This window comes from Coregonus lavaretus (genome assembly GCF_964263955.1).
Source record: "Coregonus lavaretus genome assembly, chromosome: 20".
NCBI classification, from domain to species: Eukaryota; Metazoa; Chordata; class Actinopteri; order Salmoniformes; family Salmonidae; genus Coregonus; species Coregonus lavaretus.
In genome coordinates, this window is record NC_140007.1 from 41580832 (window position 1) to 41607278 (window position 26447).

The 26447-nt window shown below is 43.3% G+C and overlaps 1 protein-coding gene across 2 annotated transcripts in view; it reads right to left on the reverse strand.

Moving 5' to 3' along the window:
* Nucleotides 1-1277: 1277 nt before the first annotated feature.
* The window catches only part of LOC311147892 (copine-9-like), a gene marked incomplete at both ends in the record, with an annotated part of 113317 nt that continues 88147 nt past the window's right edge, over nucleotides 1278-26447 (reverse strand). For both annotated transcript variants that reach the window (XM_084184722.1, XM_084184721.1), the window contains 13 exons: nucleotides 1278-1460; nucleotides 1706-1779; nucleotides 2839-2896; nucleotides 3034-3136; nucleotides 11349-11476; nucleotides 18172-18353; nucleotides 21635-21681; nucleotides 21960-22021; nucleotides 22138-22191; nucleotides 23944-24019; nucleotides 24106-24147; nucleotides 25199-25303; nucleotides 25514-25617. In XM_084184722.1, coding sequence (XP_084040848.1) covers nucleotides 1278-1460; nucleotides 1706-1779; nucleotides 2839-2896; nucleotides 3034-3136; nucleotides 11349-11476; nucleotides 18172-18353; nucleotides 21635-21681; nucleotides 21960-22021; nucleotides 22138-22191; nucleotides 23944-24019; nucleotides 24106-24147; nucleotides 25199-25303; nucleotides 25514-25617 — 1218 coding nt within the window. The remainder of the gene's footprint in view (nucleotides 1461-1705; nucleotides 1780-2838; nucleotides 2897-3033; nucleotides 3137-11348; nucleotides 11477-18171; nucleotides 18354-21634; nucleotides 21682-21959; nucleotides 22022-22137; nucleotides 22192-23943; nucleotides 24020-24105; nucleotides 24148-25198; nucleotides 25304-25513; nucleotides 25618-26447) is intronic.

Genomic DNA, 26447 nt, shown 5'->3' on the forward strand with positions numbered 1-26447 from the left:
ATTCCAGGTGAAGCTGGTTGAGAGAATGGCAAGCGTGTGCAAAGCTGTCATCAAGGCAAAGGGTGGCTACTTCGAAGAATCTAATATATTTTTTGGTTACTACAAGATTCCATATGTGTTATTTCATAGTTTTGATGTCTTCACTATTATTCTACAATGTAGAAAATAGTAAAAATAAAGAAAAACCCTTGAATGAGTAGGTGTGTCCAAACTTTTGACTGGTCCTGTATATATACTGAACAAAAATATAAACGCAACATGTAAAGTGCTGGTCCCATGTGTCATGAGCTGAAATAAAAGATCCCAGAAATTTTCCATATGCACAAACATCTTATTTCTCTCAAATGTTTAGCACAAATTTGTTTACATCCCTGTTAGTGAGCGTTTCACCTTTGCCAAAATAATCCATCCACCTGACTGATGTGGCATATCAAGAAGCTGATTAAACAGCATGATCATTACACAGGTGCAACTTGTGCTGAGGACAATAAAAGGCCACTCTAAAATGTGCAGTTTTGTCACACAACACAATGCCACAGATGTCTCAAGTTTTGAGGGAGCGTGCAATTGGCATTCTGACTGCGGTGGGGTTATGGTATGGGCAGGCATAAGCTACAAACAATGAACACAATTACATTTTAACAATGGCAATTTGAATGCACAGAAATACCGTGACGAGATCCTGAGGCCCATTGTGAGGCCCATTTTTTTAAAGGTATCTGTGACCAACTGAATTCTGTGTTCCCAGTCATGTGAAATCCATAGATTAGGGCCTAATTAATTTATTTCAATTGACTGATTTCTTCATACGAACTGTAACTCAGTAAAATCTTTGAAATTGTTGCATGTTGCGTTTATATTTTGTTCAGTATATTTTCTACATCAATAACTTTCACAGACTAACTCCCCCCTCTGCATATGCATGTGAACGTTGTCAGTGTACAGCATGTGTTGATACATCATGGCATAGTCAGTTATATTTCTCCCTTCTGTTCAGATGTGACGGTGCTTGTGGGTATTGCATTGGGTGCTCAATCTACCCACCCCTACGTGTTCAATGACACAATGTATGAATATACTCATTCTATGTGTAGATGTATGCTGTGTTAAGGTACGGCATGCTACAGTTGTAGGGAGAGGGGCCATCGGCTTGCAATGAGATGGCAATGGCATAGGGTTTAAAGAGATGAGAGAGTTGTGTGTGTGTGTGTGTGTGTGTGTGTGTGTGTAGACCTAGGTGGGGTGTTGAGAGGTGCTGTCCCACTACAGTGGGGGTGTCAGATGTGCCTGTGGAGGTCAGGCAGGTCTGAGGAGGAGAGGGTGGGCCGTGGCTCGATGCCTCTGGTCTTCATGAACCCCAGCAGCTGCTCAGGGATCTCAGCCAGCACGTCCTTGGCCAGCCGGGCCATGCTCAGGACCTGGTTCCCCGACCGGTCCATGTAGTCCCGGAAAGGAACGAACTGTAGGGGGGTTGGGGGGGGGGGGGGGGGGGGGGTAAGGGGGGGTGGACGATGACAGGGACACACTGCAGTAGGGTACTGGAAGTCTTCCCTAATATCTGGGAGAATAAACTGGTTGGTTCTTGGGAATAAATACATGACTGTATCAGAACTACGAGAGCGTGTGGTTTCCCTTTCATCAAATATAACGTTAGTGCACATAGACTAAATCATTAAAATTTCTCGGGTGTCTGGCCACAACCTACCTGCACAATGTCTCTTTCAGCAAAGTGCCCCCTGAAGGACACTCTGACCTCGTCACCATCTAGCTCCTCCATGGCTAGACAATGAAAAACAATGAAAAGGTACAACAGTCAGTTTGACACGAAGAAGCTTTCAGACCCGGGAACACTTCAAGTCAAAACTTCAGCAGATACCAGAAGGGAAATGTTAAGTGCTGCTAGCAGTTATTTAAAATCAGACTAAGCGCTGTTAAAGGACTGTGGACTCATTGATACCGTGTGACTCAGTTGGTAGAGCATGGCACTTACAACACCAGGGTTGTGGGTTTGATAACCATGGGGGACCAGTATGAACAAATATGAAAATGTATGTACTCACTACTGTAAGTTGTTCTGGATAAAATCATCTGCATAATGACTAAAATGTAAAATGAATAGAAAGGTCATTCTAAAAGGCTTACAGAACATCTAATTTAGTCTGATACCGAGACAGATCAACCCTGACAAAAAGAAGTATTCATAACCACACAGAATACTGCACACAGAACTCCCAGACAGACGCATCCACACAAATGCACAGACCCACACAGGATCGGACAAATAAACCAGATAAGTCTTGAAACACAAGACACCAGTGGAGGCTGCTGAGGGGAGGACGGCTCATAATAATGGCTGGAACGGAGTCAATGGAGTGGTATTAACCACATGTGTGTTTGATGCCATTCCATTGACTCCATTCCAGCCATTATTATGAGCCGTCCTCCACTGATAGACACACATTTTCCCACAAAGCTACAGCTGAAGAGTTGCTCGCCTGAGCTGCTAACAGGCAGTCTGACCCTGTGACCTGAGCAATGCCTGGCTGACTTCAATGCGTTCGATTGCCTAACCAAGGGAAAAATTTAGCCGAATCGAGCGCAGATGATGCCAAGGGTTATGCCTCACTGGGCAGGAACAGAGACTCCCCTCCCTCCCTCCCTCCCTCCCTCCCGCCGTTAAGGAGTCATTGATCTGAAGAGGGCCAGGATACTTGACTCTGTACAGCACTGATTTTCTAAAGGAACCCTCAAAGGAGAAAAGCTCCTTATAAGTCCTCCAATAACAGCTGAGCAGGAGAGTTTGGTCCTCTGTTCTATATCTAGGGGCGCTATGCTCACCGTCAAACTCTGCAGGTCCGACCCCGATGATGATGATGGACATGGGGAGAGCAGCTGCCTGTAGGGAGAGAAAAAAACAGGAGTGACAGACAGACAGACAGTAGTAGGATATGCTTGGTTTGCAGACTGCCTCAACTCAGAACAATGTCTGCAGATAAGATGGCCCAGCTGAAAGAGGAAAAGTCCTGTACTCACATTGACCACAGCCTCCTTTGTCTGCACCATGTCAGAGATAACTCCATCTGTGATCATCAACAACACAAAGTACTGAGAGCCATCCGTCACATCCTGCGCAGACCTGAGGTGGCACACGCACACACTGGCGAGTTAACACTCAGGGAGGACTGTGTGCCTGAGTGGGATTGAGTGTGAATTTATATCATTTACATTTTAGTCATTTAGCAGACGCTCTTATCCAGAGTGACTTGCAGGAGCAATTAGGGTTAAGTGCCTTGCTCAAGGGCACATCGACAGATTTTTCACCTAGCTGGCTCGGGGATTAGAACCAGCAACCTTTCGGTTACTGGCACAACGCTCTTAACCACTAAGCTACCTGCTGCAAATGTTTACAGCCTCTCACTAGAGACAAAATGAAGGACCATTATCCAGTGAGCCTTGACACTTTGACCTCTGGCATTACCCAGCAGCCACCTCTCATCTCAGAACGAGAGGATCGACCCCCCCAAAATTAATACAAAATAAAATACAAAATACATTTCACATCCAATCTGTTTTTATGTTAGAGAAGCTCCAAGACGTGTGTTACAGTTGTTTGTCTGTAGGTTATCGACAATGTCCTCTCTGGACTGGCTCTAAAAATACATCCCTAATACAGTTTTTGCCTATTGCTTACACACTTTTTGCAGAATTTGACTCATTATGTCAAAACTCAACACACAAGCCAATCAGACATAGCACTTGGAGATTAACAACTCACATATATGCCAAAATGAAACACTGCAATCAAAACTTAACACTCCTTTCTAAAAATGAAATTCTTGCAACAAAACCATACACACAAGCAACATTTGAATTACTCTTTCATATCACCAGCAACACACTGATGGTCTTTATATAAAACACTGCAGTCTTTGTGTTTCTATTTTTATTGTCATTTTATTGTCATTGTCTTCTGTAAAACTCAAAAGTAGAATTTCTGCAGTAATCAAACAGTATTTACAAAAAAGTTTTTACAAAAAAAAAAACATTCTTACAGAAATTCTTAACATCAAATTTAGCAACAAAACAAAAGTAAGAAAACAAAACAATTACTGGATAAATTGCTATTGGGGGAAAAAACATATACTTGTTTTGTGTGTGTGTGTGCGTGTGTGTGTGTGTATGTCTCCTGAGTGGTGCAGTGGTCTAAGGCACTGCATCGCAGTGCTAACTGTGCCACTAGAGATCCTGGTTCGAATCCAGGCTCTGTCTCAGCCGGCCGGGACCGGGAGACCCATGGATGGCGCACAATTGGCCCAGCGTTGTCCAGGGTACGGGAGGGAATGGCCGGCAGGGATATAGCTCAGTTGATAGAGCATGGCGTTTGCAACGCCAGGGTTGTGGGTTCGTTTCCCACGGGGGGCCAGTATAAAAAAAAAAATGTATTCACTAACTGTAAGTCGCTCTGGATAAGAGCGTCTGCTAAATGACTAAAATGTAAATGTAAAATGTGTGTGTGGTGGGGGGCCGGGGGGCTTATGGATCACGCCTTCTGTTCGGATCTGGCCACAAGACCTCATCAACATCACAGGCGATGTCCTCGTGGGCTAGGCATCGGGGAAAAATTTCGCCTTGTGTGCCGAATCCACCCTTGGATTGATCCCACCTCAATGTCTCCACATGCCTCTTCCATTGCTTGCAGAAGAGTCATGCGGGCATGTGGTTGCCGATCATATACTTTCCACCGCCACGCTGAAAATAATTCCTCAATTGCATTTAGAAAGGGGCTGTAAGGGGGCAGGTATAAAACTGTGAAATGATTATGGTTGTTGAACCAATCTCAGACCAGAGCAGCCCGGTGGAAACTAACATTATCCCAGATGACAACAAACCTGGGCTGCTATGGTCTGTCCTGCACAACTGCATGTAGTGCATCTAGAAATGCAATGATCTGTCCTGTATTGTAGGGACCTAGAGTGGCATGATGATGTAGGACTCCTTGGAAACTAATTGCAGCACACAAGGTGATATTTCCCCCCCGCTGCCCAGGGACATTTACAACAGCCCTTTGTCCAACTACGTTACGGCCCCGACGCCTGGTTTTGGCCAGATTGAAGCCTGCCTCATCCACGTAGATGAACTCATGCGGCAGTTCGGCGGCATCAAACTCCAGAACTGTCTGTAACAGAAAATATTGAATAGTGTTACTGAAAACACATACAGTAACTACAATGTCTATATTTTCACACAAGTAGGGGCTGGGTTGGGTGAGTATAGACAAAAACTACAAGCTACAGGCAGGGCAGGTGGCAGCATAAACCCTCATTCCCACATCACAATATATAGTATATAAAGTAAAGTGACACATACCTGCACATAATCATGGCGCAGATCCTTGACCCTGACACTGTTCCTCTCAAATGGCACCCTGTACAGCTGCTTCATTCTGAAGTTATGTTTCTGTAGGATGCGACTTAGTGTAGAAATGCTGACCCTGTTGATATTGTTGAATTCATTTCCATTTGCAATTATGCGTTGTTGCAACTCACGAAGTCGGATTGCATTATTTTCTCGCACCATTTCAATGATGGCAAGCTCTTTATGTTGAGTGAAGAGCCATTCCCTTCCACCTTGAGGAGGTCGTCCAACCATTCTGTAGAAAATGCCACCACAAGATGTCATTGGTTAGGTTATTTTTCACATACTGTACTTTCAAACTGTACACAGTACTGCAACATCACAATGGTATTCCTTTACATATACAGTACTTCACAGCACTACCCATTTTTGTATAGTTAGTACAGTAATACTGTAATATGATACAGAATCATGTGACACATACAGTAGGTACAGTCTGGAGTAGAAACTTGAAGATCTACCTGTTCTCCAGTCGGAATGTCCTTATTATCGATGCTACTGTGTAGCGACTGAGGTTAGGGTGGACTCTTTGCCCAGCCTCCCTCATGGACAGGCCATGATTTATCACATGGTCCACCAGAGTAGCCCTGATGTCATCTGATATACGTCTCCGCACTGGTCCTCGTCCTCTTCCACGTCCTCTTCCACATCCGACTCCTCTCTCTCTTTGTCCTCCTCTTACTCTGACTCTCATTGCCTCCATGCTTGCAAAGTTCTAAAAATGGCTTACCTGAGGCCTATTTGTAGTGCTAAGGCTCAGACTGATTGGTGTTCTGTTTTCTGTGCAAGTGTTTTCAGGTGTGTATGTAAGTGCATACAATTGCCAGATGAGTTTTGCATTTTGAACAGAGTGTTTTCCCAATGATAACAGGTGATTTCGTTTTTGAACAAAGTTTCTAATGTAAGAAAACGTGTGTAGTGTTTCACAATAAGTGTGTTACAGAATTGCAAACAAAGTGCAAAGTTGACATTGTGTTTAAGCTATGGTTACACTGTGTTTAAGGTATGCTACAAGAAGTTTAGGTATTGAGGCTTTGGTCTAAGCATTCGGTTTTAGTGTGTAAGCAATGGGCAAAAACTGTAAAAGGTCATTAAGGTGTTCCACTTGGCTGAGTGTAGCATGGATCCTTGTCTGAGACCTGGGTCGAATGAGGGATTTACTGTGCTCTGTCATACACTACCGTTCAAAAGTTTGGGGTCACTTAGAAATGTCCTTGTTTTCGAAAAGAAAAGCAATTTTTCTGTCCATTAAAATAACATACAGCATAGACATTGTTAATGTTGTAAATGGCTATTGTAGCTGGAAACGACTGATATTTAATGGAATATCTACATAGGCGTACAGAGGCCCGATATCAGCAACCATCAGTCCTGTGTTCCAATGGCACGTTGTGTTTGCTAATCCAAGTTTATCATTTTAAAAGGCTAATTGATCATTAGAAAACCCTTTTGCAATTATGTTAGCACAGCTGAAAACTGTTGTGCTGATTAAAGAAGCAATAAAACTGGCCTTCTTGAGACCAGTTGAGTATCTGGAGCATTAGCAATTGTGGGTTCGATTACAGGCTCAAAATGGCCAGAAACAAATAACTTTCTTCTGAAACGCGTCAGTCTATTCTTGTTCTGAGAAAGGAAGGCTATTCCATGCGAGAAATTGCCAAGAAACGGAAGATCTCGTACAACGCTGTGTACTACTCCCTTCACAGAACAGTGCAAACTGGCTCTAACCAGAATAGAAAGAGGAGTGTGAGGCCCCGGTGCACAACTGAGCAAGAGGACAAATACATTAGAGTGTATAGTTTGAGAAACAGACGCTTCACAGGTCCACAACTTGCAGCTTCATTAAATAGGACCCACAAACCACCAGTCTCAACGTCAACAGTGAAGAGGCGACTCCGGGATGCTGACCTTCTAGGCAGAGTTGCAAAGAAAAAGCCATATCTCAGACTGGCCAATAAAAAAAAAGATTAAGATGAGAAAAAGAACACAGACACTGGACAGAGGAAGATTGGAAAAAAGTGTTATGGACAGACAAATCGAAGTTTGAGGTGTTCGGATCACAAAGAAGAACATTTGTGAGACGCAGACCAAATGAAAAGATGCTGGAGGAGTCCTTGATGCCATCTGTCAAGCATGGTGGAGGCAATGTGATGGTCTGGGGGTGCTTTGGTGGTGGTAAAGTGGGAGATTTGTACAGGGTAAAAGGGATCTTGAAGAAGGAAGGCTATCACTCCATTTTGCAACGCTATGCCATACCCTGTGGATGGCGCTTGATTGGAGCCAATTTCCTCCTACAACAGGACAATGACCCAAAGCACAGCTCCAAACTATGCAATAACTATTTAGGGAAGAAGCAGTCAGCTGGTATTCTGTCTATAATGGAGTGGCCAGCACAGTCACCGGATCGCAACCCTATTGAGCTGTTGTGGGAGCAGCTTGAACGTATGGTACGTAAGAAGTGCCCATCAAGCCAATCCAGCTTGTGGGAGGTGCTTCAGGAAGCATGGGGTGAAATCTCTTCAGATTACCTCAACAAATTGACAACTAGAATGCCAAAGGTCTGCAAGGCTGTAATTGCTGCAAACTGAGGATTCTTTGACGAAAGCAAAGTTTGAAGGACACAATTATTATTTCTATTAAAAATCATTATTTCTAACCTCGTCAATGACTACATTTCATATTCATTTTGCTATATGTCCTATTCAAACTCATTTCATGTATGTTTTCATGGAAAACAAGGACATTTCTAAGTGACCCCAACCTTTTGAACAGTAGTGTACCAGGTAGCAGTGAGCTAGGTAGTGGGATGACACATGGCTGGTTATTACAGCGCACAGAAAAATAAATAACGTGCCTTTACTGCACTTACACACACTTGTCTTTCCATACTAACTGTGGCTCAGTTGGTAGAGCATGGTGCTTGCAATGCCAGGGTTGTGAGTTCGATTCCTGTGGGCGACCATCATGGGAAAAAAAAAGTATGAAAATGTATGCACTCACTACTGTAAGTCGCTCTGGATAAGAGCGTGACTTAAATGTAAAAATGTCTTGACTTCGCTGACAGCTGCTTTATTGAGGGAGGGAAAATGGTTGATAAATTCAGGAAAACAACTGGTAAGATCAAAACCATTTCAGAGAAATCTGCTATCTGATTGGCTGAAATGCTGTGCCAAGCTGGTTCCAAGCCATTCACAATTTCCTATGGTAGTGCCAGTTGTAGGCTATACCAATTTCGGTTTGATATTGATGGTTTCTCTGAGTTGATGGCTTCTACGGTTGGGGCTAGATGGAGTATAGCTGCAGCTCCAGTTGTTGCGTCAGGGACAACTGTAGCATTTTAGCTAAACCTAACCCTAAACTTTTTCCTAACCTTAACCTAATGATCCTAACCGGCTATGTTAATTCTCCTAACCTGTTGCGTTAGTTCTGCTAACCTGCTACGTAAAGTCACTTTTGTCTGTAGCTATACTCCATCTAGCCACAACCGTAGAAGCCATTAGTTGTGAGAAACCATCAATATCACTACACCAGGCTCTGACCAAAACAAAAAGGTAGTGTATATATAATCGGCAGAAAATGAATGGCGGTGCACAGCAGTATGTTAACCCAATGTTAATGTTAATGCCTTTCCCCAAGCCTTACCTTAAAGCGGCAATCAGCAGCTGAAACAATAACATAGCGTTTTCCCCACCCCTGTTTCGGGAAAAAGCTGAGGGATGGGCCTGGAGAAATGTAACCTCTCTCAAATTCACAGACAGAGCTATGGATACAGTATCAAAAGTTAGATCTAACCATGTTTTGAGGGTATATAGTGTTTGTTTACATTTACTTTGTTTACAAACATTGGAGTAAAACAAGCCTATAGTTTGGGTTCTGATGGGGTACGACAGTTGAACTAAGCTCATGAGGCATTTATAAATTATAATCTTCAAGAATCAATGGGTACATATAATTGAAGGTCATGAACAATCAAAATCATGTTTTTTATGAAATTGGTTGATATTTGAAGGAAACCAGATCAAAGTATGATGACCAAAGTATGAAAAATGACTGTTGCTTCTACATTGATAAAGTTTGATCATAAAGTTACTGGTCCCCTCCCGCATGTCAAACACTTGGATTCATTATTAAGGGGACAAGGTGATATCCCTTTACCTCTCATGCTAATACACCAACGGTAACATGATATTCTCTTACCTAATTTAAAAGTATCGCCTTGTATTTTTTTTAAATGATATCACTGACGCAATTTCAATGTTGTTTGAGTTGCTTTGTGTATCACCAAATTTGATTGAGATGATTTTACTGCAACATTGCTCACTGCATCCAAGTTGCTTCACATAGGCGTTTCAAAGAGCTGTCAGTCAAGGCGTGCTCATGAATGTAAGCTCCCCACCCTTTCAGCCTGTCTTTTTAAATTACCTGGTAGATAGCCATGAGAGAATGACTGTTCAGGACCTTTAATTTATAAATCCAAAAATGGATTTAGCAACTGCTGATTGCCCCTTTAAGATGAATGCACTAACTGTAAGTCACTCTGGATAACTCTTCCAAATGACTAAAATGTTAAATGTAATTATTCTGGTAACTTTACACAGCTGCTAGAATGGCCTTGCAATGCCATGTCCTCTTCAATTTCCCATCACATGGTCAGTAACCTGAACGCAATGCATTAAAAAAAAAAAATCTTAGCCAGAGCTCTCCTGAAATGACTGCTTCCATGACTTGAGAAGCACCAAAAACTTCTAAAAACAATTTTTTGGTTTGTTCTCCAAAAATGATCCCATGAAATTACTCCCTGCCTCCCTGTTTCAGAAGCACCAGAAACTTCTTAAATGACACTTGAGGAATCAAATGCTCTCCGCACACATGAAGACTACTCTGAGCAGAAGCTAAAGAAGAACATCAGCTGTCTGAAAGACACATTTCTCCAGACACTTCTCCATATTGTGCTGCAGGTGCTCCAAGCACATTAACACCCCATAGACTGTATAAACCCTCCTCCAGACACTATGGTCCAATATAATGTAGTAGCCAAGCACAGTAACTATGCAACAGGAGTGTCTGCTCTATGTACAGTATGGAGTCTGCCTTTACAGCTTCTCATTGTGCCATATTGTACAGTATGGAGCCATTACAGGCAGCAGGGCGGCAGGTAGCCTACTGGTTGAGAGCATTGGGCCAGTAACCACAAGGTCGCTGGTTCGAGTCCCGACGAGGTGAAAGATTGGTCGATGTGCCCCTGAGCAAGACATTTAACCCTAACTGCTCCTGTAAGTCACTCTGGATAAGAGCTTCTGCTAAATGACTCCAATGGAAAACAATACTAGGGAATACTTTGAATGAATAATAAGAGCGACAGGGAGAGCAGCAGTCTTTTAGTCAGAGAGGGAGAGCGGCAGTCTGCTAGTCAGAGAGGGAGAGAGGCAGTCTGCTAGTCAGAGAGGGAGAGCGGCAGTCTGCTAGTCAGAGAGGGAGAGCGGCAGTCTGCTAGTCAGAGAGGGAGAGCGGCAGTCTGCTAGTCAGAGAGGGAGAGCGGCAGTCTGCTAGTCAGAGAGGGAGAGCGGCAGTCTGCTAGTCGGAGAGGGAGAGCGGCAGTCTGCTAGTCAGAGAGGGAGAGCGGCAGTCTGCTAGTCAGAGAGGGAGAGCGGCAGTCTGCTAGTCAGAGAGGGAGAGCGGCAGTCTGCTAGTCAGAGAGGGAGAGCGGCAGTCTGCTAGTCCGAGAGGGAGAGCGGCAGTCTGCTCATCAGAGAGGGAGTGCATCAGACAGGGAGAACAGCGGTCTGCTAGTCAGAGAGGGAGAGCATCGTTGCCTAGGGGAGAACGAGTCTGGCAGAGAAAACAGCTTCAAGTACATAGTGTAGCCTTGCAACTCCAGGGGATGTGCGTGTTTCTACTCTAGTATGTATGAATGTGCTGTGTAATCTCCTTACCGTGCCACCTGGTTGATGACTGGAGAGAAGTTGGTGGGTCCGTAGAGTTGGACCGTCCTGAGGCTCTGAAAGTACGCCTCCAACACTCCCTCTATCCCCACACAGTTAGGGTTTTCATTGTCACCACTCTGCAAGGGACAGGAAGAAGTGACAAGACATTCCGTTATCAATAATGCTATGGTAAATTGTTTCACTGGTGATCCAAACCTCAACCACCAACCCACTTTTTACACATCCACTCCTTTCAAGGACAATGCCTAGGAAAAGTAAGCTCTAAATGTGCATTGTGGTAATAACAATAAAAGTCAAGTGCCTGCCACAAAAAAAGTGTAAATAATAAATCACGTTCTATTTATAATTAATATGGGACTTCAATATTCCACTAGCCACTGGAGAGCCGACCAGCCCAGTTCACAGAGTTCCTGCATTTCTTGTTGTTTTTTGGGAAGTAATGCTGCAGGTCAGAGAGAGACAGAAAGCTGTTGGCTTGACAACAGCAGCCAGTGGAGCGGAGCCTGTGATTGGGGAGGCTCCTCAGGAGGAAGTGAGAGGATGCTGGGAGTCCCCCGCAGGGCTGGGAGATGAGCCGGCTGCTGAGCGCGTGCGGCCAGCTGTCACCGAGGCGATGAGGCTCGGCCCCTGGGCCACACCCTGTCCTCACTCAGGTCCTCTCTCAGTGAGCTGAGCGCTCTCACAGCTGCATTGAGACAATGTCGGGGCACGCTTCAAATCAAATTTTATTGGCCACATGCGCCGAATACAACAGGTGCAGACATTACAGTGAAATGCTTACTTACAGCCCTTAACCAACAGTGCATTTATTTTTTATAAAAAAGTAGAATAAAACAACAAAAAAGTGTTGAGAAAAAAAGAGCAGAAGTAAAATAAAATAACAGTAGGGAGGCTATATATACAGGGGGGGTACCGGTGCAGAGTCAATGTGCGGGGGCACCGGCTAGTTACTTACTACTTACTGCTGGTGGTGGAAGAGACAGACACCCTCAGTGGTGACCTTGAGACGTTCACTTACAGTATATACTGAACAAAAATATAAACACAACATGCAACAACTTCAAAGATTTTACTGGGTTAATGTTCATATGACGAAAATCAGTCAATTAAAATGAATTCATTAGGCCCTAATCTTAAACGTTTACCTAAAATAAACGATTTCTCAGATAATTCAAATTCAGAAGAAAAATACATTGTGACAATGTACACTGAACAAAAATATAAATGCCACATGTGTCACAAACGCCACAGATACCTTTACCTTCTCTCTCCATATCTCCAACTTGCCCATATACTTCACTGTGTGCTGCAGTGGCCAAAAACCTCTCTGCTCCCTGCCAGACACATTCCAGCACCTTCCCAGCCCGTGATTGAACCCAGCTGAGGCTCTTAGGCCAAACAAGGGCATGATTGGCATCACAATCAGCCCCATCCCTTTAAAACGCCACTCCTATCCTGAAACCCAGTAGCCAATTTTGATTGAATAGGGCCCTGAGACAGTGTTCTCTCTCACATTTCCTCCCACTCTCCTTCTCTGCCTCCTTTTCCTGCCTCTCCCACACATGAAACGTAGATTAGCACCTACACACTAACACACACCTACACACTAACACACACCTACAGACACTAACACACACCTAGACACTAACACACACCTACAGACACTAACACACACCTACAGACACTAACACACACCTACAGACACTAACACACACCTACAGACACTAACACACACCTAGACACTAACACACACCTACAGACACTAACACACACCTAGACACTAACACACACCTACAGACACTAACACACACCTAGATACTAACACACACCTACAGACACTAACACACACCTACAGACACTAACACACACCTACAGACACTAACACACACCTAGACACTAACACACACCTACAGACACTAACACACACCTACAGACACTAACACACACCTACAGACACTAACACACACCTACAGACACTAACACACACCTAGACACTAACACACACCTACAGACACTAACACACACCTAGACACTAACACACACCTACAGACACTAACACACACCTAGATACTAACACACACCTACAGACACTAACACACACCTACAGACACTAACACACACCTACAGACACTAACACACACCTAGACACTAACACACACCTACAGACACTAACACACACCTAGACACTAACACACACCTACAGACACTAACACACACCTAGACACTAACACACACCTACAGACACTAACACACACCTACAGACACTAACTCACACCTAGACACTAACACACACCTACAGACACTAACACACACCTACAGACACTAACACACACCTACAGACACTAACACACATCTAGACACTAACACACACCTAGACACTAACACACACCTACAGACACTAACACACACCTACAGACATTAACACACACCTACAGACACTAACACACACCTAGACACTAACACACACCTACAGACACTAACACACACCTACAGACACTAACACACACCTAGACACTAACACACACCTACAGACACTAACACACACCTACAGACACTAACACACACCTAGACACTAACACACACCTAGACACTAACACACACACCTAGACACTAACACACACCTAGACACTAACACACACCTAGACACTAACACACCTAGACACTAACACACACCTAGACACTAACACACCTAGACACTAACACACACCTAGACACTAACACACCTAGACACTAACACACACCTACATACACTAACACACCTAGACACTAACACACACCTAGACACTAACACACCTAGACACTAACACACACCTACAGACACTAACACACACCTACAGACACTAACACACACCTAGACACTAACACACACCTAGACACTAACACACACACCTAGACACTAACACACACCTAGACACTAACACACACCTACACACTAACACACACCTACAGACACTAACACACACCTAGACACTAACACACACCTACAGACACTAACACACACCTACAGACACTAACACACACCTACAGACACTAACACACACCTAGACACTAACACACACCTAGACACTAACACACACCTACAGACACTAACACACACCTACAGACACTAACACACACCTACAGACACTAACACACACCCACAGACACTAACACACACCTACAGACACTAACACACACCTACAGACACTAACTCACACCTAGACACTAACACACCTAGACACTAACACACACCTACACACTAACACACCTAGACACTAACACACACCTAGACACTAACACACACCTACAGACACTAACACACACCTACAGACACTAACACACACCTACAGACACTAACACACACCCACAGACACTAACACACACCTACAGACACTAACACACACCTACAGACACTAACTCACACCTAGACACTAACACACCTAGACACTAACACACACCTACACACTAACACACCTAGACACTAACACACACCTAGACACTAACACACACCTACAGACACTAACACACACCTACAGACACTAACACACACCTACAGACACTAACACACACCTACAGACACTAACACACACCTAGACACTAACACACACCTACAGACACTAACACACACCTAGACACTTACACACACCTAGACACTAACACACACCTAGACACTAACACACACCTAGACACTAACACACACCTACACACTAACACACACCTAGACACTAATACACCTAGACACTAACACACACCTACACACTAACACACCTAGACACTAACACACACCTAGACACTAACACACACCTACAGACACGAACACACACCTACAGACACTAACACACACCTAGACACTAACACACACCTAGACACTAACACACCTAGACACTAACACACACCTACACACTAACACACCTAGACACTAACACACACCTAGACACTAACACACACCTACAGACACTAACACACACCTACAGACACTAACACACACCTAGACACTAACACACACCTAGACACTAACACACACCTAGACACTAACACACACCTACAGACTCTAACTCACACCTAGACACTAACACACACCTAGACACTAACACACACCTAGACACTAACACACATCTAGACACTAACACACACCTAGACACTAACACACACCTAGACACTAACACACACCTAGACACTAACACACACCTACAGACACTATCACACACCTAGACACTAACACACACCTACAGACACTAACAAACACCTACAGACACTAACTCACACCTAGACACTAACACACACCTACAGACACTAACACACACCTAGACACTAACACACACCTACAGACACTAACACACACCTACAGACACTAACACACACCTAGACACTAACACACACCTACATACACTAACACACACCTAGACACTAACACACACCTACAGACACAAACACACACCTACAGACACGAACTCACACCTAGACACTAACACACACCTACAGACACTAACTCACACCTACAGACACTAACACACACCTAGACACTAACACACACCTACAGACACTAACTCACACCTACAGACACTAACACACCTAGACACTAACACACACCTACACACTAACACACCTAGACACTAACACACACCTAGACACTAACACACACCTACAGACACTAACACACACCTACAGACACTAACACACACCTACAGACACTAACACACACCTACAGACACTAACACACACCTAGACACTAACACACACCTACAGACACTAACACACACCTAGACACTTACACACACCTAGACACTAACACACACCTAGACACTAACACACACCTAGACACTAACACACACCTACACACTAACACACACCTAGACACTAATACACCTAGACACTAACACACACCTACACACTAACACACCTAGACACTAACACACACCTAGACACTAACACACACCTACAGACACGAACACACACCTACAGACACTAACACACACCTAGACACTAACACACACCTAGACACTAACACACCTAGACACTAACACACACCTACACACTAACACACCTAGACACTAACACACACCTAGACACTAACACACACCTACAGACACTAACACACACCTACAGACACTAACACACACCTAGACACTAACACACACCTAGACACTAACACACACCTAGACACTAACACACACCTACAGACTCTAACTCACACCTAGACACTAACACACACCTAGACACTAACACACACCTAGACACTAACACACATCTAGACACTAACACACACCTAGACACTAACACACACCTAGACACTAACACACACCTAGACACTAACACACACCTACAGACACTATCACACACCTAGACACTAACACACACCTACAGACACTAACAAACACCTACAGACACTAACTCACACCTAGACACTAACACACACCTACAGACACTAACACACACCTAGACACTAACACACACCTACAGACACTAACACACACCTACAGACACTAACACACACCTAGACACTAACACACACCTACAGACACTAACACACACCTAGACACTAACACACACCTACAGACACAAACACACACCTACAGACACGAACTCACACCTAGACACTAACACACACCTACAGACACTAACTCACACCTACAGACACTAACACACACCTAGACACTAACACACACCTACAGACACTAACACACACCTACAGACTCTAAATCACACCTAGACACTAACACACACCTACACACTAACACACCTAGACACTAACACACACCTAGACACTAACACACACCTAGACACTAACACACACCTACAGACACTAACTCACACCTAGACACTAACACACACCTACACAATAACACACCTACAGACACTAACACACACCCACAGACACTAACACACACCTAGACACTAACACACACCTACAGACACTAACACACACCTACAGACACTAACACACACCTAGACACTAACACACACCTACAGACACTAACACACACCTACAGACACGAACTCACACCTAGACACTAACACACACCTACAGACACTAACTCACACCTACAGACACTAACACACACCTAGACACTAACACACACCTACAGACACTAACACACACCTACAGACTCTAACTCACACCTAGACACTAACACACACCTACACACTAACACACCTAGACACTAACACACACCTAGACACTAACACACACCTAGACACTAACACACACCTACAGACACTAACTCACACCTAGACACTAACACACACCTACACAATAACACACCTAGACACTAACACACACCTAGACACTAACACACACCTACAGACACTAACACACACCTAGACACTAACACACACCTACAGACACTAACACACACCTAGACACTAACACACACCTACAGACACTAACACACACCTAGACACTAACACACACCTACAGACACTAACACACACCTAGACACTAACACACACCTACAGACACTAACACACACCTAGACACTAACTCACACCTAGACACTAACACACACCTACAGACACTAACACACCTAGACACTAACACACACCTAGACACTAACACACCTAGACACTAACACACACCTAGACACTAACACACACCTAGACACTAACACACACCTAGACACTAACACACACCTACAGACACTAACACACCTACCTTCTACTATAGGTGTATTGAAGGTGTAAATAGATAAGAGTAAAACACCTCTGCTGTTTGTTTTTTATTTATCTGATACTAGAGGTGTTTTACTCTAATCGGATACATGATGTGTATGCCCTTCTGGGTGTGTGTCTAATCATAGCATTGTGTGTGTGTGTGTGTGTGTGTGTGTCTAACCAGAGGGAAGGCGTGGGAGATCTTTCCATCGGGGGGTAGCTTGGCTCCGAAGCCGTAGGCTGGAAAGAGCTTGTCACTGTCGTAGTCCTGGATGATCTCCCCTACAGCCTTCAGAGCCATGGCGTACGCATTCATCTGGTACGGGTTCATGTAGTGGAGGGAGGAGGGCTGAGACGGGTCACCTGTCACACGGCACAAATTAAATTAATCAAATGTATTTTATAAAGCCTGTTTTACCACCAGCAATTTTCATAAAGTGCTTTTACAGATACCCAGCCTGAAACCCCTAAGGGAAAGCAGCACAGAGGCACAGTGGTAAAACACAGACACACATATAGCGACAACTGAAATGACGCCAGATCCATGTAGTGACCTACAGTTACGTAATATGTGCATAAATGACCTAAATACACGGTAGATGCAAAATTATGTGGACACCCCTTAAAATTTGTGGATTCTGTTATTTCAGCCACACCCGTTGCTGACAGGTGTATAAAATCGAGCACACAGCCATGCAATCTCCATAGCAAAAAACATTGGCAGTAGAATGGCCTTACAGACAGCCGCAAATAAACAATCAGTATTTGAAATGCTGTGCACGCGGCCCAAATTGCAAGCTTCCCGACTGTAGGTTATGCCCTTGCCTTGTGATTTCAAAACAATCCACAGCAATTTTTTTAAAAGAAGCTAATGATCCTCTATGGCTAAATCATGGTCTCTAGTGCAGCGTTTTTAAGGATTTTATTTATTTTTGTATAGACAGTAGTAATCATATAATTTTGGCAAGTTCAATTCAATTTACTTTAGGAGAAGCTTGGACGAGCAACCTATTCCCTTTGTCAACAATACAAACAACAAATGAAATTAATTTCATATATATATATATATATATATATATATATATACAGTTGAAGTCGAAGTTACATACACTTAGGTTGGAGTCATTAAAACTTGTTTCTCAACAACTCCACAAATTTCTTGTTAACAAACTATAGTTTTGGCAAGTCGGTTAGGACATCTACTTTGTGCATGACAAGTAATTTTTCCAACAACTGTTTACAGACAGATTATTTCACTTATAATTCACTGTATAACAATTCCAGTGGGTCAGAAGTTTACATACACTAAGTTGACTGTACCTTTAAACAGCTTGGAATATTCCAGAAAATGATGTCATGGCTTTATAACCTTCTGATAGGCTAATTGACATCATTTGAGTCAATTGGAGGTGTACCTGTGGATGTATTTCAAGGCTTACCTTCAAACTCAGTGCCTCTTTCATTGACATCATGGGAAAATAAAAAGAAATCAGCCAAGTCCTCAGAAAAAACATTTGTAGACCTCCACAAGTCTGGTTCATCCTTGGGAGCAATTTCCAAACGCCTGAAGGTACCATGTTCATCTGTACAAACAATAATACACAAGTATAAACACCATGGGACCACGCAGCCGTCATACCGCTCAGGAAGGAGACGCGTTCTGTCTCCTAGAGATGAACGTACTTTGGTGTGAAAAGGGCAAAACAATCCAAGAACAACAGCAAAGGACCTTGTGAAGATGCTGGAGGAAACAGGTACAAAAGTATCTATATCCACAGTAAAACAAGTCCTATATCGACATAACCTGAAAGGCCGCTCAGCAAAGAAGAAGCCACTGCTCCAAAACTGCCATAAAAAAGCCAGACTACGGTTTGCAACACACATGGGGACAAAGATTGTACTTTTTGGAGAAATGTCCTCTCGTCTGATGAAACAAAAATAGAACTGTTTGGCCATAATGACCATCGTTATGTTTGGAGGAAAAAGGGGGTTGCTTGCAAGCCGAAGAACACCATCCCAACCGTGAAGCACAGGGGTGGCAGCATCATGCTGTGGGGGTGCTTTGCTGCAGGAGGGACTGGTGCAATTCACAAAATAGATGGCATCAGGAGGAAGGAAAATTATGTGGATATATTGAAGCAACATCTCAAGACATCAGTCAGGAAGATAAAGCTTGGTCGCAAATAGGTCTTCCAAATGGACAATGACCCCAAGCATACTTCCAAAGTTGTGGCAAAATGGCTTAAGGACAACAAAGTCAAGGTATTGGAGTGGCCATCACAAAGCCCTGACCTCAATCCTATAGAAAATTTGTGGGCAGAACTGAAAGAGTGTGCGAGCAAGGAGGCCTACAAACCTGTTACACCAGCTCTGTCAGGAGGAATGGGCCAAAATTCACCAAACTTATTGTGGGAAGCTTGTGGAAGGCTACCTGAAACGTTTGACCCAAGTTAAACAATTTAAAGGCAATGCTACCAAATACTAATTGAGTGTATGTAAACTTCTGGAATGTGATGAAAGAAATAAAAGCTGAAATAAATAATTCTCTCTACTATTATTCTGACATTTCACATTCTTAAAATAAAGTGGTGATCCTAACTGACCTAAGACAGGGAATCTTTACTAGGATGAAATGTCAGGAATTGTGAAAAACTGGATTTAAATATATTTGGCTAAGGTGTATGTAAACTTCCGACTTCAACTGTGTATATATATATATATATATATAGAAAAGTATGCGGACACCCCTTCAAATGAGTGATTCCGCTATTTCAGCCACAACAGTTGCTGACAGGTGTATAAAATCGAGCACACAGCCATGAAATCTCCATAGAAAAACATTGGCAGTAGAATGGCCTTACTGAAGAGCTCAGTGACTTTCAACGTGGCACCGTCAAACGATGCCACCTTTCCAACAAGTCAGTTTGTCAAATTTCTGCCCTGCTAGAGCTGCCCCGGTCAACTGTAAGTGCTGTTATTGTGAAGTGGAAACGTCTAGGAGCAACAACGGCTCAGCCGCGAAGTGGTAGGCCACACAAGCTCACAGAACGGGACCGCAGAGTGCTGAAGCGCGTAGTGTGTAAAAATCGTCTGTCCTCGGTTGCAACACTCACTACCGAGTTCCAAACTGCCTCTGGAAGCAACTTCAGCACAAGAACTGTTCGTCTGGAGCTTCATGAAATGGGTTTCCATGGCCGAGAAGCAGTACGCGAGCCTAAGATCACCATGTGCAATGCCAAGTGTCGGCTGGAGTGGTGTAAAGCTCGCCGCCATTGGACTCAGTAGCAGTGGAAACACATTCTCTGGAGTGATTAATCACTCTTTACCATCTGGCAGTCTGACAGACCAATCTGGGTTTGGCAGATGCCAGGAGAACGTTAACTGCCCCAATGCATAATGCCAACTGTTAAGTTTGTTGGCTGGAGCTGTTTTTCATGGTTCGGGCTAGCCCCCTTAGTTACAGTGAAGATAAATCTTAACGCTACAGCATAAAATGCCCATAATTTTGGAATGAGATGTTCGACGGTAGGTGTCCACATACTTTTGGTCATGTAGTGTAATTAGGATACATTTGCATTTGAAATTAATCTACTGTATGTGTAAATGTTTTTATATGGCCAATGACCGCCCTGAGCTCCACTTACCATTAGAAGCAGTGAAATCGATGGCTACTGTGAAGTTGAGTTGTGTCCTGTTGGGAAAGAAGGGGTTGAAAACATTAAAAAGATCAACTTGATCCAAATTAGAATACTGCCATCCAAGGACCAAACCTCTTCAACCAGGACGTTGATCAATAGTTTATTGAGTAGTTGTTATATTACTATGGCCATGGCCCTAATTGACTAACTGGTTGAATGTAGCAGTGTGAAGTAATAGCTCCATGTCCAAGGCCTGGAGTCAGGAGGGTTTCCTGTTTATCCACACAGGCATAGGCTTAATGAACACTGGGCTAATTAACATTCCACTCACCCGCCTCGGATGAAATCCACAAACGTATATTCTGACTCCACTTTGAAGGACAGCAGTGTTACCTGATGATAGTGGTGATGGTGTGGGGGTGGGGAGAAGGATAGTAGGATGACAATAGTGACTCATATAAATCATTACAATGGTGAAGCTGACAGGCAGATAGGAGGGAGGTACTTACCGTGCCGGAGTTAATGTATTTCTTTTTCTTGCCCTTCTTCTTGGGATTTAGAACCTGGTTTATGGAAAATAAAATAATGGATAAAAAAAGCATTATGAACGGAAGATGCTTGCGGTAGATATTTATATAATGTGGATGTACACATCTAGTCAAGGTACAACATAACATCAACAAAACTGAAAGGATGTTCATGACAATAGTAATCACATATGCATATACTGGTGTACAGTTCATTCGGAAAGTGTTCAGACCCCTTGACTTTTTCCACATTTTGTTACGTTACAGCCTTATTCTAAAATTGATTAAATCGTTTTTCCCCCCTCATCAATCTACACACAATACTCCATAATGACAAAGCAAAAACAGGTTTTTAGAAATTTGTGCAAATGTATAAAGAAAATTAGTATAAAATATCACATTTACATATGTATTCAGACCCTTTACTCAGTACTTTATTGAAGCACCTTTGGCAGCAATTACAGCCTCGAGTCTTCTTCGATATGACGTTACAAGTATTTGAGGAGTTTCTCTCATTCTTCTCTGCAGATCCTCTCAAGCTCTGTCAGGTTGGATGGGGAGCATCGCTGCACAGCTATTTTCAGGTCTCTTCAGAGATGTTCGATCGGGTTCAAGTCTGGCCTCTGGCCCGAAGCCACTCCTGCGTTGTCTTGGCTGTGTGCTTAGGGTCGTTGTCCTGTTGGAAGGTGAACCTTCGCCCCAGTCTGAGGTCCTGAGTGCTCTGGAGCAGGTTTTCATCAAGGATCTCTCTGTATTTTGCTCAGTTTATCTTTCCCTCGATCCTGACAAGTCTCCCTGTCCCTGCCGTTGAAAAACATCCCCACAGCATGATCCTGCCACCACCATGCTTCACAGTAGGGATGGTGCCAGGTTTCCTCCAGATGTGGCACTTGGCATTCAGGCCAAAGAGTTTAATCTTGGTTTCATCAGACCAGAGAATCTTGTTTCTCATGGTCTGAGAGACCTTTAGGTGCCTTTTGGCAAACTCCATGCGGGCTGTCATGTGGCTTTTACTGAGGAGTGGCTTCCATCTGGCCACTCTACCATAAAGGCCTGATTGGTGGAGTGCTGCAGAGATGGTTGTCCTTCTGGAAGGTTCTCCCATCTCCACAGAGGAACTCTGGAGCTCTGTTAAAGCGACCATCGGGTTCTTAGTCACCTCCCTGACCAAGACCATTCTCCCCCAATTGCTCAGTTTGGCCGGGCGGCAAGCTCTAGGAAGAGTCTTGGTGGTTCCAAACTTCTTCCATTTAAGAATGATGGAGGCCATGGTGTTCTTGGGGACCTTCAATGCTGCAGAAATTTTTTGGTACCCTTCCCCGGATCTGTGCCTCGACACAATCCTGTCTCGGAGCTCTACGGACAATTACTTCGACCTCATGGCTTGGTTAATGCTCTGACATGCACTGTCAACTGTGTGACCTTATATAGACAGGTGTGTGTCTTTACAAATCATGTCCAATCAAGTTGTAGAAACATCTGAAGGATGATCAATGGAAACATGTTGCACCTGAGCTCAATTTCGAGTCTCATAGCAAAGGGTCTGAATACTTATGTAAATAAAGTATTTCTGTTTTAAAGTTTTAATACATTTGCAAAAATGTCTAAAAACCTGTTTTCGCTTTGTCATTATGGGGTATTGTGTGTCGATTTATGAGGACATTGTTTTATTTAATCCATTTTAGAAGAAGGCTGTAACGTAACAAAATGTGGGAAAAGTCTTAGGGGTCTGAATACTTTCCAAATGCACTGTATGCTACTGAAAATGAACAAACATTTGTGGCTCACCTCATAGACATTAAACTGGTTTTGTCCACGCGAGAAATCTCTGTAACTTGTGGTGAACTCACCAATGAAATCGTGGCTACAGGGAAGAATAACTGACAGCATGAGACACATTCACAAAGCATTAGACATTCATGTGTAAATCAAAAAGTGCACTAAAATTACCTTCCATCTCTGTCCCAGTCATACACATCCACCTTCACTGTTCTAGGAGGGAAACAGAAAAAAAACATTTCAAAAAATGTACAGAGAGCTCCAAAGGTATTGGGACAGTGACACATGTGTTGTTGTTTTGGCTCTGTACTCCAGCACTTTGGATTTGAAATGATACAATGACTATGAGGTTAAAATGCAGACTGTCAGCTTTAATTTGAGGGTATTTCCATCCATATCAGGTGAACCGTTAAGAAATTACCGCACTTTCTGTACATAGTCCCCCCATTTTAGGGGACCAAATATGGATGATATGGACCCGATATGGATGAAAACACCCTCAAATTAAAGCTGACAGTCTGCACTTTAACCTCATAGTCATTGTATAATGTCAAATCCAAAGTGCTGGAGTACAGAGCCAAAAAAAACAAAAAATGTGTCACTGTTCCAATACTTTCAGAGCTCACTGTATTTCATTAGACAACATGACCTTTGACACAACCACCATAGACCTATTCCTTCTAAAGAAAAGGTGTCACGCTGATACATGTCCATGAGAGGTAGGCTGATGTCCTGTCAACACAACATTGACTCACAGAGACTCCATCAGCATCGTTGACAGTGAATGGTGTGGTAACGTGGTGTGGTAACGTGGTGTGGTAACTCCGAGTCAATCCCAATAACACCAGTGCTGGCCCCTGGGAAACCAAGGCCGACTGCTGGCATTATTCTGATCGCCCCAGTGACTGACAGTTGAAATCATCATCCTGCTGCTCAGTACTGTAGAGGTTCCCCATTGGTTCCCCCAGACAGTGTCCCAATGTTTCAATCCTATTGATATCATACAACATACCTGACCTGGCGAAGATCCTTGTGGATCGAAACGCTGTCAATAAAGGTAACTGGGAGCATATTCAGTGTGCGGGCCTGTCTGTCTGTTCTAGTTTACTTCATTAGCTCAGCACCTATGTTTTTTTTAAGGATGTGCGTATGACCACAATCCTATCATACAACACAGTCATAGACAGTCACATCCCCAGCCTGAAGGACAATCATTGGTCATGCAACCTAAAGCATACTGTCCCTCTGTCCTCTCCACTCTAACCTGTCATAGTCGCCGTTACAAAGGGCCCTCACTGGGATGGTGAAGGGCTGCCACACAGGGTTCAGTGTGTTCTTAACCACCTCCGTCTTATGACAGATAGTGAACCTGGAACAGAGTAGTAGAGAAAGTTACAGAGAGGAACTCACAATGTACTTAGGTGATATCACTAGCAATCACTAGAAACAATCCCAAGATGAGGACATATGATCCTCAGAGCTAGAACCGAACACACAGACATACATTGCATACTGTTGTAAAGCATAGGAAAACATGTATGCTAGGAAACTAGGACATTTCCTCAGAAGCTACTCTCACGTTCCATCCTCGTTACTTCTGTAGAAGACCAGGAAGGGGTCAGACTTCCCAAAGAAGTCCTTCTTGTCCAGCTTGTTGGCACACAGCTGCATGGTAGCAATGTCCTGGAGAAGAACATCAACAGATAACCTTTGCATAGCATCTCACTGTAGCACACCATCAACATTCCACTGGCCACACACTTGTTGAATAAATGTTGTTTCCACATAATTTCAATGAAATTACATTGAACCAACATGGAATATCAAATCAAATCAAATTTTATGTCACATGCGCCGAAGACAACAGGTGTAGACCTTCCCGTGAAATGCTTACTTACAAGCCCTTACCTAACAATGCAGTTTTAAGAAAATAGAGTTAAGAAAACATTTACTAAATAAACTAAAGTAAAAAAATTAATAAATACAAAAACACAATAAAATAACAATAATGAATTAAATTGAAGTCTGTGCCCAGTGGGATATTACTCTATGGTCAAGTCTAACCCTAAAGAATAGTATTCTGGACAACAGCTCTAAAGTACAACAAATGTTCCGATGCTCCAACATTTAAAGCTAGTCGGACAGCATAATAACCACAGGAAACACGTTCAGCTTTAATTGTGACTCCGATCCAACCTCTTCACTTTAAGAGGAAATGAAAAAGCAACACCATACACTCCTAGAAAAAAATATTATTTGGGGTTCTATATAGAACCTTTTGGTTCTTTGGACAAGATTAAAGAGCCCTTTACTAAAACAGGTTGTATACAGTATATACTGTATATATACCCAGTTAAGGTGAAGAACCTTGAGGGTTCTATCCCTATACTCCTAGGAAAAAAAAGTTTATATCTAGAACGTTAAAGGGTACTTCGGCTGTCCCCATAGGAGAACCCTTTGAAGAACCCTTTTTGGTTGCAGGTAGAACCCTTTTGGGTTCCATGTAGAATCCT